The 12,829-nt window shown below is 50.3% G+C and overlaps 1 protein-coding gene across 2 annotated transcripts; it reads left to right on the forward strand.

The window, feature by feature from the left end:
• The first annotated feature begins 3,907 nt into the window (after nt 1-3,907).
• On the forward strand, nt 3,908-11,423 carry PLAAT4 (phospholipase A and acyltransferase 4). Of its 2 annotated transcripts, XR_012518187.1 has the most exons (5): nt 3,908-3,957; nt 6,763-6,871; nt 9,619-9,881; nt 10,405-10,541; nt 11,145-11,206. XR_012518187.1 is itself a non-coding variant. In XM_003920266.4 (4 exons), exons 1-4 carry the CDS (start codon nt 3,949-3,951, stop codon nt 11,238-11,240), a joined length of 477 nt encoding a protein of 158 aa, XP_003920315.2. In that variant the 5' UTR covers nt 3,908-3,948; the 3' UTR covers nt 11,241-11,423. The 2 variants fall into 2 exon arrangements, 1 of the variants encoding a protein (XP_003920315.2); XM_003920266.4 differs by lacking the exon at nt 10,405-10,541 and having other exon boundaries at nt 11,145-11,423.
• The last annotated feature ends 1,406 nt before the right edge of the window (nt 11,424-12,829 follow it).

Consider the following 12,829-nt stretch of genomic DNA (forward strand, 5'->3'; position numbering starts at 1 on the left):
CCCGTCATGTAGGGGTTTCTATGGAGACTTCATGATGTAAACATTATTGATTAAATAATGGTGATTGGTCCCCATCCTGAAGTTATCCAGCTCCCACTCCTCAACCAAGAGTCACCTCATTAGCATAAACTCAGGTTGGTTTGACAGAGACTCCTGAATAACAAGACAACCTATCACTCAGGAAATTACCAGGGTCTGAGGAGCTCTGTGTCTGGAACTGGGGGTAAAAACCAAAAATATGTATTTTTTATTATGCCATAAGGCATAAATAAATTTTTATTCTGCTACAAGGCATATATTTATTTAAAAATAAAATTTTTTATTGTGTCACAAGGCAAAAACCCATACTCTGGGATTGCTGAATCCAGACTCTTTGTGGGGCTCTCTTAAAGAGTTTTGTGATCCTGAATATTTCAAAATGGAGTCACTTAGGACTGGTGACTCAGCCCACTGTGAAACTGCTGACCCCTCAAAATGATAAACATAGGTATAATGGACTGAGGTAATCAGATAACATCTACTGTGGCCACACACCCCCACGACCTGAAGAGAAAGTGAAATCAAAAGGTGGCTGAGATCATGACCATGGCCACTCCTGCAGAGAGCCATCAAAACAGCAGACACTGACCTTGGCAAGACACCTGCAGAAGCTCTGCCCAAGTAAGCTCTGAGGCCTCCTCGTGACATCCACAGCGGCCCCTGGAAGCTTTGCCCAAGAACAGCAACACCACTCAGCAGAGTTTTGAGGGAAATCCAGAGGCATGCTAACCTAAACAACAGAAACGGATTTTCGTTTTGTTTAGTTTTGCTTTGAGACAGGGTCTCACTCCAGTTGCCCAGGCTAGACTGCAGTGGCACAATCTCAGCTCTCTGCAGCCTGACTTCCTGGGCTCAGGCAGTCCTCCCGTCTCAGCCTCCCAAGTAGCTGAGTACAGGTGCGTGCCACCATGCCTGGCTAATTTTTTTCTGTATTTTTAGTAGAGACAGGGTCTTGCCATGTTGGCCAGGCTGGTCTTGAGCTCCTAGGCTCAAGTGATCCACCTGTCTAGGCCTCTGAAAGCACTGGGATTATAGGTGTGAGCCAGCGTGCCCAGCCCAGAAATGTATTTTCATACCACTCAATGTGTGGTATTTGTTATAGTAGCCCATGCAGACTAATACACTCTGCCATCAAAATATATCAATAATCCAATCATTTCTTCCCACACTGCTGCCACGGTTGTGGGAATACTGCCAAACACTATTGCCTGTGGAGTCAATTCTCCTGTGGAGTCAAGGGGGCTCCCATGTGATTCAGAGTAAAAATCAGCACCCTCACAACCACCTGAATGACCCCATATAGATCAAAACTTTGTCACCTCTCGGCTGTCATCCCCTGTGAGTTGCTCCCTGGCTTTAAATACCCTGCCAGACACATGCAGCCTCAAAGCCTCAGCAACCACTGTTTGCTTGTCTAAGACACTCTTCCCATGTACATGCGAAGGGCTCACTCTCTTATCCCCTTGAGTTCCTTACTCAGAAGTCAGCTCAGTAAAGCTGTCCCCAACCACTCTACTAAAAACTGCACCTCCTCATCACACCCTATCCCCGTTCCCTTCATTTTTCTCAACATTTGGCCATCTAACATCATATCCATTTCACTAAATGTCTGTCTCTCCAGCGTCAGATCCACAACAGTATTCGTGTTTATCTGTTGTGTTGACACATAGATCCTGAGTGCCTACACAGAGCTTGACCCATAGTAGGTGCTCAGAAGATACCTACTGAATAAAGATATAAGGTGAGGTCCATCTGTGTGCTGGGCTTTGCACCAGTGTGTCGTGTCATCTCAGAGTTGAGTCCCACAGCAGACCCCTCACATTTGCTCACCTACGGAGCAACGTAAGGACCAGTACCCCCTCCTCCCTGAGACATTTTGTCTCCTCTCCTAGCTGACGCCAGAGGTGAGACTCTGATCTGTCACTGGCCAGCATAGAGAGGATCCTAGAAACGGCTGAGGGGCAAAGACATGGAATAAATCCCAAACCTTGATGAATATTTTTCAGGATGTTACCAATGTCAGGAACAGCTCAAACGCAGATCAAACCTGACAGCAAAGCTCCGAGGAGGAAAGAAGGCAGGAAGGGTGTGGCAGGAGTGACATTCTGAATGGTGAGGCACCAGAGGAGCTGGGGAGGGAAGAGGCGCAGACCAGGCTGCAAAATCCATCTGGCAACTTTCAACCTGAGGTTGGGCCTCAGAGCCTGAGTCTCGTGATGGATGTGACTCCAGCTGGGCCAGGTATGATCAGGGTCCCCAATCCTTCTGTACTTCCAGATCCACAGATTCACAGGCTCTCAGGCGTGAAAGATGACACCCAGCCTCTTCAAGAGGAGATAACTGACATGAGGAGAGGGGAGACACCACCCAGAGTGATACTACTTGTAAAAGCCAAGGACTTGCAGCTTGCTTTCTTCTTTTTCCTTTTCCATGTTGAACATAACCTTAATACAGAGAGGTGTATGATCAGTGACCCTTAAATTTCCTTTACAAATGAAGCTCACCTGGAAACAGAATGCACAGTACCAGGCCTGGGGTCAAGGAAGAAAGAAGACAGAGGGGCCGATGCTCATTGGACCTGTAAGTCTAGGGCGCTATCTGATCAAGGGATCCTGGGGGCAGTTGGGGGCTGATGAAAGGGGGTGCCTTTTCTGGGGCTCCCAGGCATGAATTGTCTCTGATAAGAGCTCTGCCACCTCCGCAGGCCTGCCATTTTCTCTTCCAGGCTCCAGGGAGTCACTCATCTCCCATTTTTCCTGCCTGCTGCGACACGGAAGCAGACTGATGGTATGAGAACCAGTTCCAGCGTTTTTGGCAGCCTTAGAATGAACCTGTTTGTTATGGCAGACGGTAAACAAGTGGTTGTGTCTCAGGTGTTGGTTCCCTAGCCAGCAGCTTTTTCTGCACACACACCCCACTGTCTGTCACCGTCTCCCTGGCTGTGAGGCTCCCTGAGCAGCAGGAGCCCCTCCCACAGGTCCAGGTGATGCACTGGGCTGGGCTCAGCCCAGCAGGGTGGCCCCTTCCCCTTTGCCCATGACTGGTTGGGTGTGGAAATATGACCCAATTCTGGCCAATGGAGAAAGGGACGTTACTCCCTGAAAAAAGACAAATGATCAGAATCATCTTTCCCTCCATCTTTCGGGCATTGCCAGGTGAAAAATGGGCCACTCGAGGCTGCTACAGCCATGGGAGTCCCTGCAGGGCAACAGTGCAGAGCCAGGACCAGTGCAATGAAGAGAGCCTGCCTGAGTCCTTGCCGACCTTGGTGAGCCACTAGACCCAACCTGAGTCACCCTCTTCCTGCCCTTCTGTTACCGAAACAACGGGTGTGCAAGGTGTTGAGGCCCCTTTGGGTTTAGTTCGGCTTCTTGCAGCCACATGCATTTTTACGGAGCCATGAGCTCCTGTGTTCCACGTGGCCTAAGGTAGCCCTCATCTCTAGGCCATCCCCATGGCGTGAAGCAGCTCCTCTGGTCTTCCCCAGAGACTTCTTGCCCCATATTTTCTGGGTGTCATTACAAGACAATGTCCTATGGCGTGCACTGGGGTTTGACATCTCCCTGCCTCCATATCTCTCCCCTTCCTGAGGTAGGAAGAGCTGCCCAGGGTTCTTGTTACAAGAGACCTTTATTTCTCAAGCAGGGGCAGAAATGCAGGGTTCCCCTTCTACTCTCGCTGCTGCTTGTAAGGTGGCTTTAAAGCACCAATGAGTCCATGGCTTGTGTTGGAAAGTCTTAGTCTTTCCATCTGAAGAAATATCTCATTTTTAAACAGTTGTCTCTCTTGAACAGTGTTTAGTATTTAAGTGAGGTTTAAATAGTACCAAAAGTGAAAGTGAAATCCTCCATTTCAGTATAAAAGCTGATCCACAAACAGCAGAGCCCCAGACCTCACCTTGGCTTCAAGATGGCTTCGGTAAGTTTCCCAGAACTTTGCATTACTGGCTCTACAGCAGGTGGGCAGCTCCCCACTGGAAAGGCCTCAGTCTGGGCTCCTGGCCTTGGGCACACAGCTCCAGAGCTTGCCTTTAGAAGGCTGTCATGGAAAACTGTATTTGTCTTTTAACAGTGCATCCATCCATTTGGACAGTGGGGCTCTGAGCAGAGCCCACCTCCTGTGTATCTGTCACAGACCGCGCCCCCCTCCCCATGTAGTAGAGAGCTGTGGGGTGCCAGTGGAGAAGGCTTTGGTCAGGTGGGGGACCCTGGGTGGTGGGAAGTGAGCAAATCCCACCATTGTCTGCTTCTGCTGAGAATGGGACTCAGTTCCTTAACTCCAAACAGTGCTTTCTCTCTCCTCATTCCTCTGTAGCACTGCCCTCTTTAGGTGAATTCTCAGCAGCATTCTGAATGCTGAAATCTCTCCTCCTATCAGCCCCCATGTACCGATGGGCAGAAGCTCCAGGGAGAGCAGGCTGAGCTCAGCGGTGTGTGACTGAAAAGGAACAGCTGAACTCAGGCTATTACCAGAAATGAAACTATTCCAGTAAAGAGTCCTGCAAATTCTGAAGGGCAGCCCACTCCAACAGCACTTCCTGGTTCTGGGGAAGGGCTTTATTGCTGCCAAAACAAATCAGGGCTGTTAATAGGGAGCCATTTCTTTATTTAGGCCAAAGCTCATATTTCACTGGCCACCAGCTGCTGCTGCCAGTGCCTTGACTGTGGTTTTACACAGTCAGCATTATGGTTAAAAGCCTCTCTCTCTCCCCACATGGAGACCATCTCTGGGTCCTGCAGGGCCCTGATGCACAGAGGAGGAGCTGGGCAGGAGTCCTGGCCTTGCTCCTTTCCCCTCCCTCTTTCATGTCTATTTCCTTTGCCCCATTCCATGCCATGTCCTTCACTGGATCCTGGAGGTACAGGGATGGAGGGAGGGATGAAGGGATGGAGGGATGGATGGAGGGAGGGAGGGAGGGAGGAGCTCACAGGATCCTGCCTGCCTGGAGCTCAACAGCCCAGAGGTGCACACACAGGCACAAGGAATTTCAGCTCAACCTGACTCCTGCAGAGAGGAGCAAAGGCCCCTGGAGTGGGGTGGCGGGTCAGCTGACCCAGGCTGGGGCCATCAGGGCAGCCTCTCAGGTGGACGGAGTCTGAGGGAGGGGAAGAGGAAGAGTGGGTGCAGGGAAGTGAGGGAGGCAGAGAGACCCAGATGTGCAGAGCAGCAGAGGCCAGAACCAGGGCTGTGGTGAGGGGCTGGGATGTCACTCAGTGGGCCTGCAGGTGCAGAGCCCAGGGAGGGAGAGGAGGGTGAGGAAGGGCTGGTCAGGAAGGGCCTGGAGCTGCCCACAGGCTGTGTCCTGAGTCCTGAGGCCAGAGGAAGGTCATGGCCAGATGTGCCCTTGGGAAGGCTGGCTTGGGTCCTGAGGGGTTGGATATGGAGTGGCAGGGACAGGAGGCAGGGGCTGGTCAGGTGGCTGTGGGGGTCACAGAGGCAGGCATGGGGCTGCCTGAACCAAGTCATTGGGTGGGATATTAACAAGGACACCAACCAGGAGAAGCTTCTGGAGTCCACATGATTGGTTTTAGTGACTGATTATTGTCCTGAGGAAGAGGGCAAAACATTTAAGTGAGATTTAAATAGTATCAAAAGTGAAAGTGAAATCCTCCATTTCAGTATGAAAGCTGATCCACAAACAGCAGAGCCCCGGACCTCACCTTGAGCAGACCCCGGGTCCATGATGGGACATCCTGAGATGAGGGAGGAGGAGGCCGTCACCCCCACTGAGGACAGGCACAGAGAGGGCAAAATGGAAAAATCCTCTGGCTATGAGGCTGTTATGCCCTGCAGAGAGACATGGCAAAGTGGGGAGGAGCTGAGGAAGGGGAAGAAGGTGGGCGAGACAGGACCAGGGTGAGGGGTGCTCAGGGAAGACCCAGCTTGGCCTCCTCCCAGCTGAGTGTCCTCAGGCAAACCCCTCCACCTCTCTGATCCTCAGTTTCTCCACCTGTGCAATGAGATGATTATGCCTTCCCCTGGGGCTGTGGAGAGGGTGCAGTTATCTTATGACAAGTTCCCACAGAGGCCTGTTCTGTGAGTGCAGAGCACCCAGCTCTTGCTGTGAGCTCCTGTCTCCCAGAGCGTCATCTCCAAGAGATGAGTGTCCCGAAACTGGACGGGGCAGGGTCTGAGAAGGAGGTGGCTCTCAGGGCCATGGATAGGCACAGGGCACGAGGAGTGATGAGAAACCAAGGGTCAGTCTGCAGAGAGCGGAGAGCTCAAGACTCACCTCCCCAGCCTTGCTCCCGGCCTCAGTGCAAGTGTTGGTCCAAGCAGGTTCCTGAGGACGCACGCACATCCGCATCTTCAGCAGGCACGCACAGCACGCACGGTACGCACGGCAGGCACGCACGGCACGGCACGCACGGCACACACGGCAGGCACGCACGGCACGCACGACACGACACGGCACGCACGGCACACACGGCACGCACAGCACGGCACGGCAGGCGCGGCACGCACGGCACGCAATGTGCCACACGTGCGCACATATGGTCCTTGTCTCTTCCCATCCCGCAGTATCATTTTCAAGGCTTCCAGCTCCCGGTGCCGCCAGTGAGGAGAGCCTCTAAAAGTGACAACAGGGCTGGAGATCTCATGGGAGCTAGGAGCTGATGAACATCAGCAAGGCATCTCCAGGACGAGCTGCGGCTCCCCTAGCCAGGGTCTCTGCTCTCGCCTAGAAGGTCGTATACACCATCTCTGACTTTTTTGTTGCAGCCACACCAAGAGCCGAAACCTGGAGACCTGATTGAGATTTCCCGCTTTGGCTATGAGCACTGGGCCCTCTATGTGGGTCACGGCTACGTGATCCATCTGGCTTCTCCAAGTAAGGACTGATGAATATATAATTTTCAAAACATTTATTAATAGGATCACGAGAGCCACTGAAAGAAAATTAAGTAAGGGAAACAAGTTAGGAAACACATTCTTCTCAGAGGATGCTTGATGTGACTGTACACATATGTCCCATGGAGTAGACACTGGATTCCATCAGTCCTGGCAGAATAGGAAAAAGAGGCCGTTGCCTCCCGCAGTGAAGCTGGACTGCTTCAGCCTTGGGATCTCTCTAGCTCAAAGTCAGTTACCTTGGCATGCAGAGTCTCATACAACTTAAACCAACCAGGTTTCTGAGGTCTCAAAGAAGAAAGTTTCTGAAAATGGTCCTCCATATTATATCCTTTGCCTCATATGTTTTCACAGAACAAGGTGTCTTGATATTATGTACTTAAGAATCCTTAACGGAGGCAATTCTCACAGGTTTATACATTTTTTAAAAATTCTCATACAAATGCACAGTAAGCAAGGTCAATGATTTATTTACCTCATTAACAACAGAAGCAGCAAGATGACATACCCAGTTAAAAGCAGAATGAAGGAAATGGATGTATGGACAGTCAATGAAAGGGTAAAAGAACAAATGCAGAGGCCAGGCACAGTGGCTCATGCCTGTAATCCCAGCACTTTGGGAGGCCAAGGTGGGCAGATTACTTGAGGTCAGGAGTTCAAGACCAGCCTGGCCAACATGGTGAAACCCTCTCTCTACTAAAAATACAAAAATTAGCCAGATGTGGTGGTGCACGCCTGTAATCCCAGCTACTCGGGAGGCTGAGGCAGGAGAATCGCTTGAACCTAGAAGGTGGAGGTTGCAGTGAGCCAAGATCACAAAATGGTACCACTGCACTCCAGCCTGGGCGACAGAGCGAGACATCGTCTTAATCAACGACAACAACAATGAGAAATGAGACAATGACACTGCCAAATTAGGTAGGTGCAGGCAGGTTCATGTCCTCTAGGGCAATGCCACTGTATAACTTTAGATGTTCTCTTTTACCATTTACATCGTCACTAGACAAAACCATTCCCATCGCCATCAGAGCAAGATGTTTCCATCTTACTAGTTTTCTCCAAGCCTTCATCTCCCAGGACAGTGCTATAAAAATGTCTGAACTGTTGGAAAATAGCAAATCAAGCACACTTAATCCAGATGACCCTCAAGGACCTCGTAAGACAGAGCATGGCAATGAGGACACATGGTCCCTTTTGTGCCTGACTTGCAGGGTGTAAAGAGGCTTTTTTAAGACAATTTTCCTTTCTTTTTTTTTTCCCCCTTTTTTTTTTTTTTTCTTTGAGACAGGGTCTCACTCTGTCACCCAGGCTGGTGTGCAGTGACATGATTACAGCTCACTGCAGCCTTGACTTCCCCAAGCTCAAGTCAGGTGATCCACCCACCATAGCCTTCTGAAGAGCTGGGTCTACAAGCGTGTGCCACCAGGCACAGCTAATTTTTGTATTTTTTGTAAAGGCAGGTCTTCGCATGTTGTCCAGGCTGCTCTCAAACTCCTGGGCTCAAGTAGTCCACCTGTTTAGACTTCCCAAAGTGCTAGGATTACAGGCATGAGCCACTGCCCCCAGCCAACAGGATTTGCTTAAGTGGGTTCTAAGTAGAAACATCAGCCTTGACATTAGAAACAGGGGCAAGGGAGGAAACACACCTAATTATTGTGCGCATTAAGTGCTATCCATTTTAATAAAAGTAAGATAACACTTGAAGTCACTATAGCATGGAATTGAGACTCCATTGGCTGACGGCTCTTCCTGTACCTCTCTATGTGCCTAGAACCGTGCCAGATGGTAGGATGGCCAGACCCTTTTTGCAAAGGATTCCCTCAGGGTCAGCTCAGAGCAGTGGAAGGATCTGCCCTTTGGGGCTTAAGAGAAGCAATTTCACATCCTGATTCTGGGACTTTTCATATCACAGAAAAGTCTCAGATGTCTCTCTCAGACCAACATTGGTTTTTAAATAGAGATGATAATTTTCCTTGAATATTAAAAAGGAGATTAAATTAGGAAGTATATGTAACAGCACAACATGGTAACTGAAACATTAGGTACAAAAAGAATTGGATCTTTTTCTGAAACATAAGTGTACAAAGCTTATACACTTTGTATATAAGGTATAAGAACAGGTAATAAGTATGTTTTGCCATCATTGTTTATAATGATGAAAACTTTTCCAATACCTAAATGACTGCTAATAGGGGATTGGTCACATAAGTGATATACATGCATAGAATGGAATATGGTAGCAGCCACAGACAATCATGGCATTCACTGACTTGAACAAACATTCACACCTTATTTGATTTTAAAAAAAAAAGGCCAGGCATGGTGGCTCACACCTGTAATTCCAGCACTTTAGGAGGCCAAGGTGGGCAGATAACAAGGTCAGGAGGTCGAGACCATCCTGGCTAACACGGTGAAACCCTGTCTCTAAAAGTACAAAATTCGCCAGGCGTGGTGGCACGTGCTTGTAATCCCAGCTACTTAGGAGGCTGAGGCAGGAGAATCGCTTGCACCTGGGAGGCGGAGGTTGCAGTGAGTCGAGATTGCGCCATTGCACTCCAGCCTGGGCAGCAAGAGCGAAACTCCACTTCAAAAAAAAAAAAGCAAAATCTGTGAATCCTCTAATCACATATGTGAAAGGATAAACCCCAGTAGCTCCCTAGTGGAGATTTCAAGCCCTTCTCTCCTGACTTCACCTTCCCCTGCCAGTGAGTGTGCCTCTGATTGCAGATGAGTACTCTGGATCTGGCTCCTCCCTCTCGGTCCTAGACAGCAGGGCCATAGTGAAGCGGGAGCGCCTGAAGGATGTGGTGGAAGGCTGTAACTATCAGGTCAACAACAGCTTGGACCGTGAGTACAAACCACGGCCCATTCAGGAGATCATCAGTTCTGCGGAGGGGATGGTTGGTCAGAAGATGAAGTACAGTGTTATGAACAGGAACTGTGAGCACTTTGTTACCAACCTGAGATATGGCAAGTCCCGCTGTAAACAGGTAAGGACCTCTCTGGATGATCTATCTCCCCTGGGGACGTCTGCATGGGGCTGGGCTCACTGCATCACCATGAATGATGCAGATGTAGCCTCTTAGAGACCCGCTGGCTGAGAGTCAGGACCTCTGAGCTCCAATGCCAGATCTGCTTCTAATCCACACCTCTGTGGACAGGTCCCTTCCCCTCCAGGCCTCTCCATGTGCAGAGGAGGGGATGGATGGAGGACCTCTGAGGATCCTTCCCCTCTAAAGCCTACGCTGAAAATGGATCCCGAAGTTCTGGGGGCCATCAAGAGAATTTGGGCCAACCCAGGACTATGACAGGTCCCATAAACCCCCAAAGAGCACTCAGGCAAGGGACACTCAGGGTCCGTGAACCTATGTAAGAGCTCAAGAACACTTGTGCGTAAGATCTGGGCACAGCCTCTATCCCTTCCTCCTTCATAGTCTTTCACATTTGTTGCCCCAAAACACACAACTAATAAGTGGCAGAACCAGGATTCAAACCTCCGCTGTCCGTTTCTAGAGCCTCTGCCTGTGATGCCGGCCCCGTAGCACCTCAGGGCCCTTAGCCTGCAGGACTGAATGGATGGGGGCCCTTGCTGAGAGGGGCATGATGGCGGAAGGAGAGACTTTGGGGAAGGAAATCAAGAGTTGGGTGTGGTACGTGATGTCTGCGGCGCCCCATTAGAGGCCCAGGTGGAGATAAGGCATGGAGTTGGAGTTTAGGCTGAAGTAGGGCTGGACGTTTCCAGGCTGCAGTTGGGAAGAGTACACAGTGACCCCAAGGCACGCACATGGCCATGGCCTTCCTAAGTTTCCCATCAGCTTCTGCCACAGCCCTCCCTGTGCAAAGGTGTAGCTCAGGTAGGACTCAGGCTGCAAACCAATCCCCAGTCTGACCCCTGGCACTCTGACCCTGGGAAGCGAGGCACAACCCTTCTTCCTTGCCCCAAATCAGAACAGATGTCCTCACCTGGAAGCTGTCTCAAAAGGATTTCATTGGCCCATTCTCAGGACAAGCCCGGGCAAGCCCAACACCAAGAAGTGGTCTCAGCCCAGAAAAATGGAGGCCCTGGGGACACAGCCAACAGCTTCTCTGGAAGAGGATTCGGAGCCAGCCAGCGGGGAGGGGAGAAGACAGGAGATGCCAGGCCGTAGGGGAGGCAGGAGAGCAAGAAGGAGAGGAGTTCCAGGCCCTTGGGAGGGACAAAGTGCCAGCCTGGGCTTGCTGTGAACTCTCAACAAAAGCTGCTTGCTTTGCAGGTGGAAAAAACGGCTGACGGAGTTGCGGCCATGATTCTTGGATTTCTGGCTTTTCTTGGAAGCTTTTTTCTGATGGAGAGATACCGAAACCAGTGACAGCCTAAAGCGGTCACAATACCCTGTGTTAGAAGCAGCTGTGGAGGTCCCAGTGGGGATGGGCCTCCCCACGCCTCCAGTAGCCTGACCCTTGCTCTCTGCCTCGGGCTCTCTCTAGCTACTTTCCTCTCTCTGGCTAAAGGATGATCTAATAAAACAAGACTGAAGGATCAATAAGCATCCATTTACCCCTTCAGAAAGGACTTCTACCATGTTTTTGTAGACTTCTGAATCACAAAGGAGGAAAGTAACATTGAGTGAACACCTACTGGGTAGTTCCAGCAATTTCTAGCTGCGTGACCTTAGAGAAGGCTCTTGATTCTCAGAACATCAGTTATTTCATGTTAGGTGATGTCAGGAGAATCACATAAGATGAGGCATTCCAGACGCCCAGCACCATGTCTGATACGTAACAGATGTTCAGTGAATTGTGTCCATCATTCTACACAGACATAACATCGACATAATTTCATGTCACTAATTTTACTCTCAGGAAGGTGAAAAAAACTGAATTACCTCCCAGTATAGTCTCACGGGGTGCTTACATCCCCTCACGACACCTACACATCTACCAGCATCTTCCCAGTTACCTCCTTCACCTGGCCCTCTCTTTAGAAAGTTCTTTATTTTTTTTAGTTCAAAGGTCTGAGTTCTCACCCACCTGTGACTACAAGATGGAGTAATATCCTTTCCATGCCCAAACTGCTATGGCTCAAGCTGGTCCTGGGAGGAATGCTGAGAATTAGCTACCTCTAAACCTCCCTCCACGACTTCCAGCATGCCCTGGGTGTGGTCCCAGAAGTGCTCAGGTCCCCATGTTTTTGCGCGTCCTCACTCCAGCCGCTGCCACCAGTGACCCTACTCAATGGCCACTTCCATGGGGTCACTGCAGCCACCATCACTCTGGCTTCAGGACTGGGGACATCACCCTCCCCTGGGCTGTACTTTTTCATGCGTGAGCAAGCTGGTTGGTACCTTAATTCCCCAACGCAGTGGAGACCAGGCTGTAATGATTCATGAGACTCCCCTGGAAGCTCAGGGCTACTGGAAGGTTGAAGAACAAAGAGAACAACTTATCATGGCTACAATTAGAGGGGGCTCTGCTCAGATTTCTGGCTGAAATCCCAGGCTCCATTTGGGGATTGCAGAAGCATCCATGCCTGCCTTGCTCCAGGGCTACCTCCGTATCAGAGGGCCCAGCTGCTCTACCCAGAGTCCAGGCCTAAGAAGCAGAAGGCCCAGCAAGAGAAGAAGGCTTTATCACTTCTTGGGATCTAAGGCTTACCTTCCCAGACTTCATTGCCTGTCCGGGATCAGTTGTTCAGTGTGCTTGACAGTGGAAGCATCCAGGCCCTTCCAAGGTGTGCTTGGTCTCCGTGACTAGGTCAAATCCCCGTTAGGAGTCTCAGGCATCCATGTACCTGCACTTCATGTGATTCTCAGAGTTACAATGAACACTGATCCATGTGGTTATTTTACTAATGTGTCTTTCCCTGGCAGACATTTGGGGGCAGTCCAAGTTTGGTACCATTGGGACCGTAGCATCAAGCACAACACCTAAGCACTCGATAGACAATAGATTACAAGCC

This window comes from Saimiri boliviensis, chromosome 6, assembly GCF_048565385.1.
Source record: "Saimiri boliviensis isolate mSaiBol1 chromosome 6, mSaiBol1.pri, whole genome shotgun sequence".
Classification (NCBI taxonomy): domain Eukaryota; kingdom Metazoa; phylum Chordata; class Mammalia; order Primates; family Cebidae; genus Saimiri; species Saimiri boliviensis.